Raw genomic sequence first — 15,135 nt, forward strand, 5'->3', positions numbered from 1 at the left:
CTAAAATTTTTTTCAGAATTAAATATTCAAAATGTCAATACTCTACGTTGATTAGAAATCAAAGTCAGGAAAATTAAAAGTGAAACCAGGAGAGTATGTTGCAGAAAAAGAGCTTGTGGGCTGACCTTGAGACAAATATTTTAGCATGTGTGAAGTCTGAGAGTCCAGGCCATTTTGTGGTCAGAGTAGGAGCCTTTTGTAAAGGAGAAATGCAGTGTGTGCTTCCCTGAGATGTCCAAGACTAACAGCTGGACCATGTCTGGACCGTGATTTGCAGACAATGAAAAAGTAAAACCCAAATCCTGATTCCAAATCTCAAAACTCATTTTTCTTAGGAAGACGATGTCTCTTCTTCCTTGCATGAGTTATTAAACTACAAAGAGAGCTGGTTAGATTTCTAGAGAGCCAGGTGGGGATTTGGGTTGGATTTTTGGGATGTTGTTTGTATCCTTGTGTGCTTTTTCTTCATAAGTTCGATAAGAATTGACAAAAAAGCAAATGAGATAATGATATGTTTGTGTTCTGACTGTGTTCAAAAAGCTGCAGCTGTGTCAATAGCTTGAAGCTGCGGAGTTGATTTCTGAAGCAAAACCAATCTTTGTGGGTTGAACCGAAGAGCGGATAGAGATGGAGTGGCTTCCTGGGGAGACTCCTCAGGCTGCCCTGCCAATCTCACGCCTCATCTCCCTTTTCCTCATGTCTCTTGCACGTTTTTCTTTAAAACACTTCTGGTTGTTAACAGTTATGCAAGGGCAACAGATGAAAACCACTGTGTACATCACACTGGTTTAATGTTATACCCTATAAAGGCCTTTTCACATGCTAGTTTATCCCTATCTGTAACATGTCTCATCAGCTTTTCCATCACGCTGTGCAGATACCAGATCATATAGCCCACGCTGCATGGGACAGAGGAGGGAACAGCCTTCAGTATGAGCCTGGAGGAATACACCGGTGTCGTAGTCACTGTTCTGTTGCTGTGAAGAGACACTGTGAACAAGGCAACTATTTTAAAAGAAACACTTATTTGGGGCTGGCTTACAGTTTCAGAGACTTAGCCCATTACCAACATGGTGGGAAGTCATGTGCTGGAGAAGTTGAGAGTTTCATTCTGATCCAGAGGTAGCAGGAGAGAGAGAGAAGAAGAGAGACAGCGAGCTAAAGAGAGAGGCAGAGAGACAGAGACAGAACCTGAGCTTGGCATGAACTTTCTGAAACCTCAACACTCACCCCCAGTCACACTCTTCCTCCAAAAAGGTCACAACTCGAAATCCTTCTAATCCTTTCAAATAATTCCTCTCCTTAATGACTAAGCTTTCAAATATATGAGTTTATGGAGGCCATTCTTATTCAAACCTCCACACTTTGTAAGCTATAAAACTTAACTGACAGAGAACAACTGCTCAAAGAATTTTGATACTTCTGCTTCCAGCTGAAACCGGGAAATTCAGAGGCAGCAAAAATGAAAACAAGAAAAACCTTAATGGAAATTTTGAACCTAGAAAAGGTTTGGTCTGAGTTTGAAAGGAAAATCTGGGTCTGTTTATGGGCCCCCCAAGTACTATTGCTGGATTTGCTGGCTTTTAATTTGTTTATTAGATTTTATTTATTTAATAACATTATGGTACATTCTGATTCTTAGGGGCGGACCCCAAGTTTGGCAGCTTAAGCAAGGCTTCTCCATTTATTGCAAGGCTCAGGAAGCCAGACTACCCAGAAGTTGCTTGCATTGTGATATCATTGGCCACTCTGCCACAAATCAGCAGTTCTACTTGGGAGGGTTTTGCAGAGTATTGTGTAAATATTTTTTTCTCAACTTCTTGCATAGAAGAGTAGCATTTTAATTAAAGCAACATGTATACATAATTTAATAAGTGCTTGCCAGATTTTCTTTAATAAAAATTATAGTAAAAGTAGGTTTCTTTCTAAGTCACTTAGGGAATTGAGTTCGCTAAGCTTCAGTCTCTAAATATGTGGGTGTGTGGGGACGCCAGTTTCCATGAATTTATGGAAGTTTAGTCTATCCCAAGTGGACAAGCCAGACTCCAGGCTTCTCCTGTGGGTTGGAATAAAGGTTTGAGTCCTGGATTCTCATTTTTCACCTCCAAGAGTAAATAAGGCCTTGGTGACAGTCTTCCTTAAAGGAACCCATCTGCATTCAGGGGTCTGAAGTGAATTCTTTGGTAATATGGATGGGCTTCTCGTCTGGACTTGAGGGACCCTCTTGAATGCCTGCCTCTGTTATCTATACATGTTCCTTTAAGTCCACGCCTAAAGACAAAGCTGCTAACTACTCCCTTTTTATACTGAAATAATGTGCATTTCAGTTGCAGTTTGCAAAGAATGGTAAGAAAGCCTTCTTCATTGAGTCCTTGACTAACCCAATAAACCTCTTCAGGGGTCAAATCATTTAATTTTGTAAAATCCAATCCTATTGGCTCTCCATGTAGCTGACTCATCTAAGAATTCACTGTATGTTTCCTTGCTGTACAGACATTTAAATGTGGCAATTTCAAAAGAGCATCTTCACAGCTATAGCATTTATGCTGGCATTTTGACCCTTGATAAGGTGACTGATAAACCACAGAAGTGTTAGGAAAACTAACTTGATTGCTGTCTTATTAATAAGTAAGCTAGCAAACTGTAGGCACCGCGACTCTTCCAGTGTTCACAGTTGGTGAGACTATGCATTGAATACAGTTTATTTTTTTCTCTTTTCTTTGTTTCTTAGAGAGACATCTCCTGTATGGACGACCTGCAGTGCTTTATCGGACTAGATATGATATCTTATACCACACGGATTTCGAAAGTGGTTATAGTGAAATATTCTTAATGCCTCTCTGGACATCATACACCATTTCAAAGCAGGTTATTGAGAAAACTGGGGCTTATACTCTTTATGTGATACAATGAGTGTTTTGATTAATAGATTTTACCTTATTTTTTTTCTGATTGAAGAAACCTGCTGCATCTACTGTAATATTATTTATTTGTTTATTTATTTATTTATTTATTTATTTATTTATTTATTTATTTTTGTGTATGCACGCATGCAAGTTCACATGTGCCATGGCATGCCCATAGTAGTGAACGGGCAGCTTATGGAATTGGTTTTCTCCATCCACTCTGGGCCCAGTGATTGAACTCAAGTATCAGTCTTGGAGGAAACAGTTTTCCTGCTTTATTGCAAGATATTTTTAAACTAGTGTTTATTCAGTGTTCTGTCTGCTCTACTGTAATATGCTAGTTGTGAAAGAAACATAATAGTTCTTTTTATTCTTTTAATCAAAGTGTTACATTTTGCCCAATAGCTACAGAAGCCATCAAGGTTGCTTGTTTTAAACAAATACTAATTTTTAGGGCAGTTCTCAGTTAGCTGTCAGACTTAGTGAGAAGTAGGGAGAGTCCGCAGATACAGCCATGCTCAGCCTGACCTTACTTTCAGCATCTTCTTTGTATTTTATTTTACTTTTTAAAAGTTGTCAAGAAAAAAAATGTTAGGTTTCCTTATTCTAGTTTATGTGTGAGGGTTTTGGGGGGGCCTGAATGTATGTGTGTGCACCAGCTGCCTAAGGCATAGAATCCCCTGGAACTGGATTTATGAATGGTTATGAATCACCATTAGAGATGATGGGACCTGAACCCAAGTCCTCTACAAAAACACCAAGTGCTCTAAACGGCTGAGCTCTGTCTCTAGCCCCCATTTGTATTTTAACAAAAAAACATTTTAATTAGAATTTCAGCTTTATAGGGATGAGATAGCTACAGATCAGAGAGTAGAACAACTTATTTTGTAGTTGAAGTACATATATATTTGATATATCAAGTATGTATACTTAGAAAAGTATTTTCAACTTGTAAACGTAAATGACAAGAATACTACTTCACCAACAATCTTGTTAATTTCTAGTGTGTGTGTATACATGCAAGTGCATACACACACAAACACACACACACACACACAGAGAGAGAGAGAGAGAGAGAGAGAGAGAGAGAGAGAGGCTTTTAAAAGAAGGGATATATTTATATATAAATATGTATATATATATATATGCATATATTTGTATACATATGTGTGTTTCCTCACGGATACTATTCACCTCAATTTTTTTTGAAATAGGGTCACACACTAGTCCAGTGTTTACTAAGTTGGCTAGGCTGGGTGACCAACAAACAGCTGGAATCAGCCAGTCTGCTTCATCAGCACTAGGATTGCAAAGGAGCCCACTGTGCTTTGCTTTTCACTTGGGTTCTGAGGATTCAACTCAAGAGTCTCACAGGCCTGAAAGCCAAGTGCTTTACTAATGGAGCTGTCTTCCCAGCACATGTCTCTTAATTGAAAGAACATTTGGCTGATTTTGTTGTTTGGCTTTTGAGACAGTCTTAGTTAATCTGGAACTTGCTATACAGACCTGGCTGGCCATTAACTTGTGAGTAGTCTTCTTGACTCTGGCTCTTGAATGGTGGGATTTCATATGTGCACCACCATGCCCAGCTATGGATTTTAGTTCTTAAATGACCTTATCAATAGTAAGATTTCTACTTTATGCAATGCTCAACTTCAAATTTTGCTAAATTGAATCCACGGCAGAAAACTAAGAAACTGATAATATTTTGGCACATTGTAATTTTAAAAAAATGACTTTAGAGTCGGGTGGTGGTGGAACATGCCTTTAATCCCAGCACTCAGGAGATAGAGGCAGGTGGATCTCGTGAGTTCAAGGCCAGTTTAGCCTACAGAATGAGTTCCAGGACAGTCAAAACTGTTTCACAGAGAAACTGTCTCAAAAAAAAAGAAGAAGACTTTTTCAAATATCACAAATATCAGATTATGAATGATGGGAAGGCTGCTAGTTTGGGTTTGAGCTGTTCATAGTAGAACATAATGTCTGTGCCTTAAGAGCATCACTGGGTGTCTCTGACTCCACATACAGGCTGAGGTCTCCAGCATCCCAGAGCACCTGACCCACTGTGTTCGCCCCGATGTTCGTGTGTCTCCAGGATTCAGTCAGAACTGTTTGGCCTATAAAAATGATAAACAGATGTCCTATGGATTCCTTTTTCCTCCCTGTAAGTTGCAGCATGTCAGGGTCTGATCACTGTGTGTGTCATGTGCATGTCGGGATGGGAGGTACAATCCGTTGTTTGAAGCTCGCTGGTTAGCATTTCAGTGGTCCACAGTTTCTTCATGGGGAAGCACGTGGGGGACTGAGATTCTCCCCAAATTGGACCTGAAAATGACCAGCTTTTCCATCTGTTCTTCTGGAAAAATCTAAAGTACAGGGGAAACTTCTTCTCTTTCACATAAGGGGTGTGAACAAAACAGTAAGTTAGGAGGACGTTAATTCTGTCTTATGAAAGATTCCTCATTTGCTACCTTCACAGGTTTGTATGATATCTCTGTCATTTCTGTCCCCCACTGCCCTCTGTCACCCTTCCTCCTGCTGGGAACCTTCTTGTCACTCAGTCTCCCTCCTATTTCCATGTCCTCTTTTTGTGTGTGGCCCACAGAGTTTAATAAGAGTCATTTGCCTGAGCGTGGGTGGGAGGCTATTTAGTGGCACAGCCCCACAGAGGTGATTTCCTACAAACAATTATGTCTTATTATCTTAATGACATTTTTAAGGGGCTAAGTTATAATAATGGAATCAGAGAACTGTAGACTCAAGAACTCCGTAGGAAGTTTCTGAGAACTGTTGAGGGAAGGGATCCCATTGAGTGGAGTGAAGACAGAAATGTCCAATGGAGGGGATAAGTGGAAATAAAATATAGATCCACTGACTTCGAGCTGTTTGGGTTGGCCTAAAAGACTGCTTTTCTGTTGATGTCAATATGGACAAGCAATGCATTCTGTTTGTTCTCCTGATTAGATCTGAGCTCTTCCCCAGAAGCTAAATATGACGCATTCCTTGTAACCAACATGGTTCCAATGTATCCTGCTTTCAAACGTAAGTATAATATTTACTATCACTTAGAAAATAAATACTTTAACTTTACCACTTACCTTTTTTACCACCATGCTGATTTTAATAATACCTTGCAAATGTTCGGCTCTTGTACCTTTTGAAGACCTTTTATATAAATTCCCTACAGTTGACCTGCCTGAGAGGGAAGCTGGCAAGTCACCTAGCCCTTGCTTATAATTAGGAATTTGACATCATAAAAAGTGACCCAGGTCATGAGTGGTAGAGCCCAAATGAACCACATTCTAACCGACAGTTCTTTCTATTTTAATGCTTATTTTTAATGCTTATAATCTTACTGAATTTTAGAGTTCACTTGCACCTTTCACAACAACTATATTTATGTACTGAACATGTCTGCAAAGGCCATGAAAATCCTTTTCCTTTAGTGTGCTTATGTTTTCTGAATGTTAACTTGAAAACCTAGAAGAGGATTATGAATATTCTTGTTTATCAGAATACTAATTCAGATGATTTTTAAGGTCATATAAATTATTACTTTAGCTTCTTTGACCATAACAATTATCTGTCCACAAGATGAGCATTTGTGGATGATATGATTCTGTAAATTGAATAAGCACCTTCAAAACCCAGTGTTAGTCCCTAGAGGGTGACCATTGACTATGTAATCATAAAAGTGCCAATTGTTTTTCAGCACTGTGTATTGAACTCAGAGCTCACACACATATTAGACACACACTCCACCACATAGCTATATCCTCCGATGCTTACCCCTAACCCCATATTGAGATGTATTCCACCCAGCCTTGCTGTGAAGCTGAGAATGATCTCCTGTCTTTACCTCCTGGCTTCTGTGCACAGTCGTTTATTACCTCATGTTGTATATGCAGTGTTGAGAGTGAAGGCCGGACTTTGTGTATGCTAGCAAAACACTGTGCCAACTGAGCTTCATTCCCTAGCCCTAGAATTTAGGAAATTTTATTGCCTGACCTCTAAAGATTAACTTTCCCAATGGCTAAAATACTTCTTCTGCACACACTGTAGCTCTGTCTGGCATGCTTTGCCCCACCCTTTGCTTGGGCCATTCGGCTTTCAGATCTCGGCTCCTCTCTAACCTCCACTGGGAACTTTCCTGACCTCCTGGGCCAGGGTTACTGCCTCCCCAGCATCGCCTTATTTCTCTTATCTTTCCTTTTACAAGTTCATAGTGAGTAATAAAAGTAACACTGGAGAACAGGTTTTGATGAGTCACCAGCTCTTGGCTCCCGACATTAGCACTTGAAGAAGGCGTCCTACAGAGTTTGTCTGAAACAAGTGTTTCTGTGCATGAAGAACTGATTTGTGTCTTCGCACAGGTATCTGGACTTATTTCCAAAGGGTTTTGGTGAAGAAGTATGCTTCAGAAAGGAATGGGGTCAATGTAATAAGTGGACCAATTTTCGACTACAATTATGATGGCTTACGTGACACTGAGGAGGAAATCAAACAGTGAGCTTCTTTTTTTGTTCTGTGTGAGATGCCTAAATGCTAAAACATCACCCAGGGACATTCATATGCTAGAGGACAGTTCATGTGCTTAAATTGTTTCCTTTGAATTTTATTATTAAAAACTTTAGTTGTTTTTGATCTTTGATTAAATGTAGCTTTAGTAGTTAGAATAACATTTTGACTTTGTGGTAGGAAAAAAATGTATCAATACTATTTTTGGAATTATGATTATTCTTCAACAACTCTTCAGTAGAAAAGAATGTGATTTTAATTTATTCCCATTATATTTGGAGACTTTTGGAATCAGTATGTCTTATTGGAAAGTTGCATAAAGTCTTTGAATTCAGTTATCTTCCCTCCCCTTGGTACTATTGGGGATATAAAAAGATAAGGTAAACACTGTGCCTATAAGGAGTATGTGGTCTAGTGCATTTATACATGCACAAATAATCAGAAATTAGCACAGAGTGTATAAATAATATAGATATCAGCCAAGAAAATGCTATTTTGAAATATAGCTAATTAATAGCATAGACATTGACTTACTCAATTCTCAGTAATTCAGAAGAGAAATTTCATCTTACACATGTACTGTTGGTCATTCTGATACTTTTTAAATAAAAGTAAGTTCACTTAATTTCAAGATTTAGAAAAGGATTAAAATTATAGCAGCAAGCTGGGAGACGGATTTAAATGTATATACTTTGCTTGACGGGAGAAATCCCATTTAATAGCACGAGGCTCATCTATCCTACACTCGACACTGGTGCTTCCTTTGTGTCAAGTTCTGGCTCTCAGTGTAGACTAAAATTGCTGCTGTTCCTTTACATCCAGTGTCTTGTGACTCTGGACCATTTTCTATACCCATGAAAGTCATCTTTCTAAAACACAAATCTAATATTGACACTCCATATCCCCCAAGCCTTCAATAGAGTGTTGCAGCCTAAGCCATATCATCTGAACTCTGGAAGCTGGCACTCACAAACCATCACAATTGTCTTTTTATAGACTTTTCCAGCTCTTTGCTCAACTTCATTATTCTAATCATCCCTTACTGCCACCAACTCTTCAATCCAGCCACTTTATTTATTTATTTATTGGAATGTCTTTCTCTTTGCACCAGGTAGAGGCAGGGAGACAATTCTAGGCAGAGAGAACATCATGTTTTAAAGTAGGCTAGCAGAGAGTGTCATCATGGGTGAGCATTTTTAAGAGAAAGTTTTGGTATGTCTTGTAATTGTATTTGCTTTGCTGATTCAGGTATGTGGAAGGCAGCTCTATTCCTGTTCCAACTCACTACTATAGCATCATCACCAGCTGCCTGGATTTCACTCAGCCTGCAGACAAGTGTGACGGTCCCCTCTCTGTGTCCTCTTTCATCCTTCCTCACCGACCCGACAATGATGAGAGCTGCAATGTGAGTTCAGGGCCAGAGTCCTCCAGGGTGTGCTCTCAGACTCAGCTCTGTTTCTTAACTTGTATCTCTGCTATTGAACAAGAAAGAACCACATGGGTCACCCAACTAAATGGAAAGGGGAAATGGCCCAAATAGAAGTTTATTGAATATATAGGCACCTGATATTTGATAATAATAGTTTTTGTATTTTTCACTTAGTGTAGTGCATATATGTGTAACTTTAACACAGTTATATGTATATATTCAATTTGACAAATGATGCTACCCAGATGCTTTTATTTTCACAAAAGGATTACCAAAAAGGAAAATAGTAAAATTTTGATACTACTTAAGGTAGAATAAAAGTTGAAAGGCATTTACTGTATTAATTTCTTCTTTTGTAGATGCTTGAAAATATTCATAATAAAAGCTTTAAAACACATGCACACATACATAAAACACTTATTCAGATTATCTCTTGTTACTAGTTAAGGGAAGGTATAGCAGTCATTTCATAGCACAGAGGACTCCTGTATTGTTTATTTTCATGTAGAGAGAGCTAGGAAGCAGAAGATATAATGAAAGGCCCTTAGGAGAGGCTAGAGAGATGGCTCAGCGGCTATGAGCATTGGCTGCTGTTCTAGAGGACCAGAGTTCAATTCCCAGCACCTACACAATGCCTCACAACCACCTGGAACTCCAGTGTCGAGGATTCCAATGCCCTCTTCTGGCCTCTGTAGACATACCAGGAATACACCTGTTGCACAGACATCCATGCAAACAAGCTACCCATACTCATAAATTACATGGGATTTTAGAAAAGGAAAAGCCTGCAACAAGAAGGTAGGCCATGCTATATGTACAGAGTTAAAACTCAGGGACAAATCATAAATTCTCTTCATCCACATTTACTGAGATGGAAACTGTTTGTTGCGAGTTTGAGTCTAGAAATAATAGCTGATAATGGTTTTGTTTCATTAATAGAAGGAACAGGGATGAAATGGGATTGTTAGTCAATACTCAAATTCCTAAACTGTGTACAGCACCATTAGACATAGCCATAAACTCCTAGGCATCCTACCAAATAAGGCTGAAAATAAAACATGAACAGAACAGAAATAACAACATTAAGAAATAAAAGGTCAGCTGGATGTAGTGGCCCATGCCTTTAATCCCAGCACTTGGATCTCTGTGAGTTCGAGGTCAGTCTGATCCACAAAGTGAGTTTCTGTATAGCTAGGGCTGTTACACAGAGAAACCCTGTCTCAGAAAAACAAAAAATTAAATAAAATGCCGTAACAATTGGTCCATTCAAGATTATCATATTCATGCTTCATAGGCAGTATGGCTCTTGCACAAAGCTTCAATTATGAATAAAGAATTTAGGCCATGACTGTTCGACACAAAATAAAAACTTCAGGAAATAATAGAAATGTAAACTATGCTATAAGAAGCTGGTTACATTTTTCTCAAATATTGGATTTGATAGGAGATAATGTTTTACAATTGATAGTAGCCAGAAGACTAAGAATTGATGGGAGATATTTTTAAAAATTGCTTGTTATCAAAAATTTAAAACTATAATGGTAGTTGTATTATTGCTCATTGTAATAGCTGCAGAAGTCATTGTTACCATTTACTGAGTATGCATTAGGGTCCATGCACTGCCTGTAAATCCTACTTATATTGTTCCTGTTATCTAATCGCCCTTTCTTTCTTCTGCCTTTGTGTTAACTTCTAAGCAACTTATATTTATTAAAAATGCTGGTTAGTTTGTAGGATAGGGAGCTTTGAATTCCAAAGATAATTAGCAGATATCAGTAGAGAATGCCAGGACTTTTTCTTCTTGTGCAATTAGATAAGCAAGAAAAATGTTTTCTCAGAATCGCAACATTTTAGGGTTTGCATTAAGGAGTTTAAGTTGGAGGAGGCTGAGCACAACGTTCAGAAGGGTTTGGCAAGATTCATCAGAATGCAGTCACAGAACTGGACCTGGGGTGTGGTCTTAGACACTTAAAAGGGGGGCTGGAAAGCAGAAGTGTTGGAACCAGAGGGTTTCTGAGGCCCTGCTTGTGGTTGGAAAGAAGGAGGAAGGGAAAACTGAAAGTAAGAGATAGTAGTCGTGGTTGTTGAGAGCAGAATGTAATACCCCTTGTAACATCACTGTACTTCCCTTAAGAAAACCACCCTTCTACTAAAAACCTGTTGGGAGGTAAAGTAAACAAATATAAAATGAAATTCAAAATTGCTCCTAGATTGAAAGATAAAGTAAAGGTCACACGACCATTTATACATATGGTAAGCTATTGAAAGTCTGTCTCAGTTCCTTGGAAATCCTCCTGTCACTGCAGGAATGTGGCAATGAGTGAGTTTGGATCCCAGCTTGGCCACTTCTGGCTTCTGTGGGCACTGTAAACAGGCAGTGCTAAGACATATGTGCAGATAAATCACTCACGCATTGCAGTAAAAAAAATAATAAGTCAAACTTTAAAAAGAATGAACATCTAGAGCACAAAACAAAAAACCAAAAAAACCATGATTGTGCTTTGGGTTGCATTAGTATTCTGTTACTGACTTTTAAAGTTGTTTGTTTTTCCTGTTTGCTTAAATTCTTCCAATCTAGCCCGCCGTGATTTTGAATGGAGGAAATCTTTCTCAACTCTGTCCACATATTCGCATAACTGCGTTTTAAAAGGAAACGTTGGACTCACTGACCATTGAAAAATCCAAGAAAAGAGCAAAATAAGAAAATTCCCCCAAAATATAACCTTAGCTTACCCTGAGGGGGTCTTGACCCATCAGGAGACCTCCTACTTTGTTAATTACATGGTTGTGCTGTGGACTGGTCAGTAGCATTGTGGGGAGGGCTAAATTTAGGGTTGACTTTATTGGGAGTTGCAGAAATCTTGGTTTAGGTTAGGCAAAAGGGTAGGTTATGAAAGGCCTGGATCCTAGCTTCTGCCTGCAAAGCCATTTCTACGTTTTGCCTGGAATGGCCAGGTATTGGTTTCCTGAACCAACAAGCTCTCGGTACATATTTAGACTTGGCCTGGGCTGCTGTCACTCCTGGTCCAGCTCTGTGTGGGTTGGAGCTTTCTGAGAAAACCTTTGCAGGTTCATGGGCCTCAGTGGCTGGTTCATGGAGCTCATGAGTGGTCAAGAGTTAGGTGAGGGTGAGTCTGAATATTCTCAGCCGAGGGCTGTCCAGCACCCAGTAAACCTCTGTAAAGATTCTCACTGGACATCTCAGTTCAGAGACAGTAGGGAGTGGTGTTGCCTTCATGACCCCGGCTACTAATAAAGAGAAATTTTGACTTAATTCATAGGACACTCTGATCTCAGTATGTCCTCCCCCATTTTTTCCAAATTGAAATCATTTTGAGATGTGAGGGTTGCTACATCTGAAGTATCTTTTAGTTTCAAATTAGACATGGGATACATTATTCTGTCGTTCTATGTGGATTTAGTCTGGAGTTTTGCCATTGAGACTATTTTATATGATCAGCTAAAGCCGAAGGTTCCCTTCCTTTCTTTGGTGGTGTTACTATCAACCCATTTTCTTTCTTCCTCTCCCTTTAAATTTTTTCAATCTTCCAGTGAGCCTGTGAAGTAAGCATCAATAAATACCCTTGTGAATCAAAGGAGCTTGGTGGAAGGGCTTTACCAAGTCACTGAAACAAGCAAAAGGTGCAGCCGAATTTCCAACTCAGACTTTTTGGGCCCCAAAGTGCTGAACATACCAACTGCCCTGTTTCAAGCTGATCTCAGTATCAGATAGTAATTCACTGCCATCGATTGACTGCATGGTTGATGGGCATCCAGTTGATGGCTTCTGAGCAGCCTTGGGATACGCACTAGCTTCCTGATTATCTTGTGAGCTTGAAGAGCCTTCCAGGTTGAGTGTGTGCTGATCAGATTCTGCAGGGTCAATGATTTTCTTAATTTTGTTTTGTGCCTTGAGAACCTAGTGAGAACTCTGACTCTTCACAGCACATTTCTCATTTGTTGCGCCCAGCTAGTTACTGCCGAAAATGTTTAAAGCCAAGGGCAGGTATCTGCAGTGCATTCCTGACAGGAATTCAGTTAGGGGAGTGTCAGGCAGGAACCACACGCTTTATGTCTGTGTGCAGAAGTATGGAAATGACCTTTTAGATAACCTCTTCTACAAAAATCTGATTGTTTCATTTCCCTTGCAGAGCTCAGAGGATGAGTCCAAGTGGGTAGAGGAACTCATAAAGACGCACACAGCTCGGGTGCGGGACATTGAGCATCTCACCGGTTTGGACTTCTACCGGAAGACTAGCCGTAGTTATTCAGAAATTCTGACCCTCAAGACATACCTGCATACGTACGAGAGCGAGATTTAACTTTCTGGGCACGTGCATTGTAGTCTCAGCAACTGGTGTATATTTTTATATTGTGTTTGTATTTATTAATTTGAAGCAGGACATTAAAAAAAAAACTTAGTATTTTAATCCTCTACCGAATCTGACATACTAAGCCTAAATGACTGCTATTTTTCCTCTAATGCTTGATTTAGAGAGAGTTGCATTCTGAGTAGAGCTTGTAATGGACACTGCAGCTCACTATCCGAGTAGGAGCTTCCACACGGTGCTGCAGACTGCACATTTGCATTGAGGAAATAAGAATTTTCTGTGCACAGTCACCACATGTAGTCCTGTTCTGTATTGAAATACTGATTGTGTAAAGTTGCATTCATCTGCTGTTAACTTTGACAGACATATTTAAGCCTTATAGACCAATCTTAAATACAATAAATCACACATTCAGATTTTCCCTGCTTTGTCTGGTCTTGTTTCCTCTGTAAATCTGGGGGTTTACTTCAGGTGTGTGCATGCTCATGAGGGACACATTTCTTTCATTGAGTCCTCTTCCTGTTTGCTTCCTTGATCATTAGCTATATGGTGGTATAGGCACATGCATCCAGGAACTCAGAAAGACAGAGAAAAAATGAATTAGAACAGAGAAAAAATGTTTTGTAAGAGATTTTTCAAACTTTGGAAGAATAGACTCTTTTTATCGGTTCAGTTCAAAACTCTCAATAGTAGATTCAACCTTAACTGTTTTGTGGGGCTAAGGTTATATATAGATAGCATTAGTTGATGGAATATGTGCAAGACACTGTGTTCAATTCCCTGTCCTACAAAACTAAAACCTGTATTAAGCATGTATTCTATACAAAACATCCACCTAGCAACCACAGAGAATGTAAAGAGAAAAAAGTATGTTGAGCTCTACTCATAAGCATATAACCAACCAACCAAGTTAGAGAAGAAATGCCAAAGACGAGGTGTTAGTCACAGTGCAATGTCAGAAGAGTATGGATGCGATTTCAAAGCCTACAGTTATGGCTTCAAATAATGTTGATGTACAGAGCAAAGAGGTTACTAAGTGTTGTTAATCACATATGGAGAGAGATGTAAATGTCTTGATAATGTCAATAATATTGTAACATTTCCAATACTTCCAATATTGCTATTTTTTAATTAAATAGAAGCATATGGGTTTATTTCCACTGTGGCTGTGATTGCAACTAGTCCTTCGGTAGATGAAATAGGTTTGACAAATTTTGCAAATATCCCTTTAAAATGCATTAATTTAAGAAAGAAGAAATAGTGCTGAGTGGAAAAGAAGAAAAAAGCAAAAACATTACATCAAAAGATGGCACTGGGAGTATGGGAAAGAGTGACACTTGAAGCAGGGCCACAAGTCTGCTTGGGAAGAAGTGATTATGGTCTTACTAAATTCGGCTACATTTTATTGGGCACCAATTGTTGCAGGCATGTTTCTGATACTTTGTATGCCTTGTGTTTAAACCCTGAAAAACAGGAAGCCTAGGGGAGATTTTTATGGAGAGAGACAGAATGAGGTGTGAGTGGTAAGTGGCCTCGGAGTTTGGGATAGAGAGCACGTAGGGTGGAGATGAACAAAGATGCAGTTCTTCCTTCACTCTGTATTGAGTGATGATGTACGGAGCATCCTACGCCAGCACATATGCCGGCCAATAGGGATACAACAATGAATAAAAACCTACATGGTTCCTGAACTCATAAAACTTATTTTTAAGTTAACGAACGATGTTATTCCAGAGTGCTGAAATTTGGTGTCAGACATGCAAGGAGAGTGTCAAGGATGTGGCCCTGTGGACAACATTCTAGCTTAGACTTGGGGCGTGAGAAGAGTTGGCCTGGAGGAAATCAGAGACAAGGAAGAAACCCTGATGGCAGGAAAAGTCTCAGATGTGTGACAATCTGAAATGGGTGGCCCTGAACACAGTGGCATCTAGGTAGGTAGGGATCAGGTCAG

General features: G+C 39.3%; 1 protein-coding gene across 4 annotated transcripts in view; it reads left to right on the forward strand.

Moving 5' to 3' along the window:
* The window catches only part of Enpp2 (ectonucleotide pyrophosphatase/phosphodiesterase 2), a 79,174-nt gene extending 65,999 nt beyond the window's left edge, over nt 1-13,175 (forward strand). For 3 of the 4 annotated variants that reach the window (XM_027431406.2, XM_027431407.2, XM_027431405.2), the window contains 6 exons: nt 2,732-2,868; nt 4,935-5,070; nt 5,871-5,948; nt 7,280-7,412; nt 8,673-8,829; nt 13,005-13,175. In XM_027431406.2, coding sequence (XP_027287207.1) covers nt 2,732-2,868; nt 4,935-5,070; nt 5,871-5,948; nt 7,280-7,412; nt 8,673-8,829; nt 13,005-13,175 — 812 coding nt within the window. Of the gene's footprint in view, nt 1-1,432; nt 1,508-2,731; nt 2,869-4,934; nt 5,071-5,870; nt 5,949-7,279; nt 7,413-8,672; nt 8,830-13,004 lie in introns of all 4 variants that reach the window. The other variant, XM_027431404.2, reaches the window with a different exon arrangement.
* The last annotated feature ends 1,960 nt before the right edge of the window (nt 13,176-15,135 follow it).

Source organism: Cricetulus griseus, chromosome 10, assembly GCF_003668045.3.
Source record: "Cricetulus griseus strain 17A/GY chromosome 10, alternate assembly CriGri-PICRH-1.0, whole genome shotgun sequence".
Taxonomy (NCBI): Eukaryota; Metazoa; Chordata; class Mammalia; order Rodentia; family Cricetidae; genus Cricetulus; species Cricetulus griseus.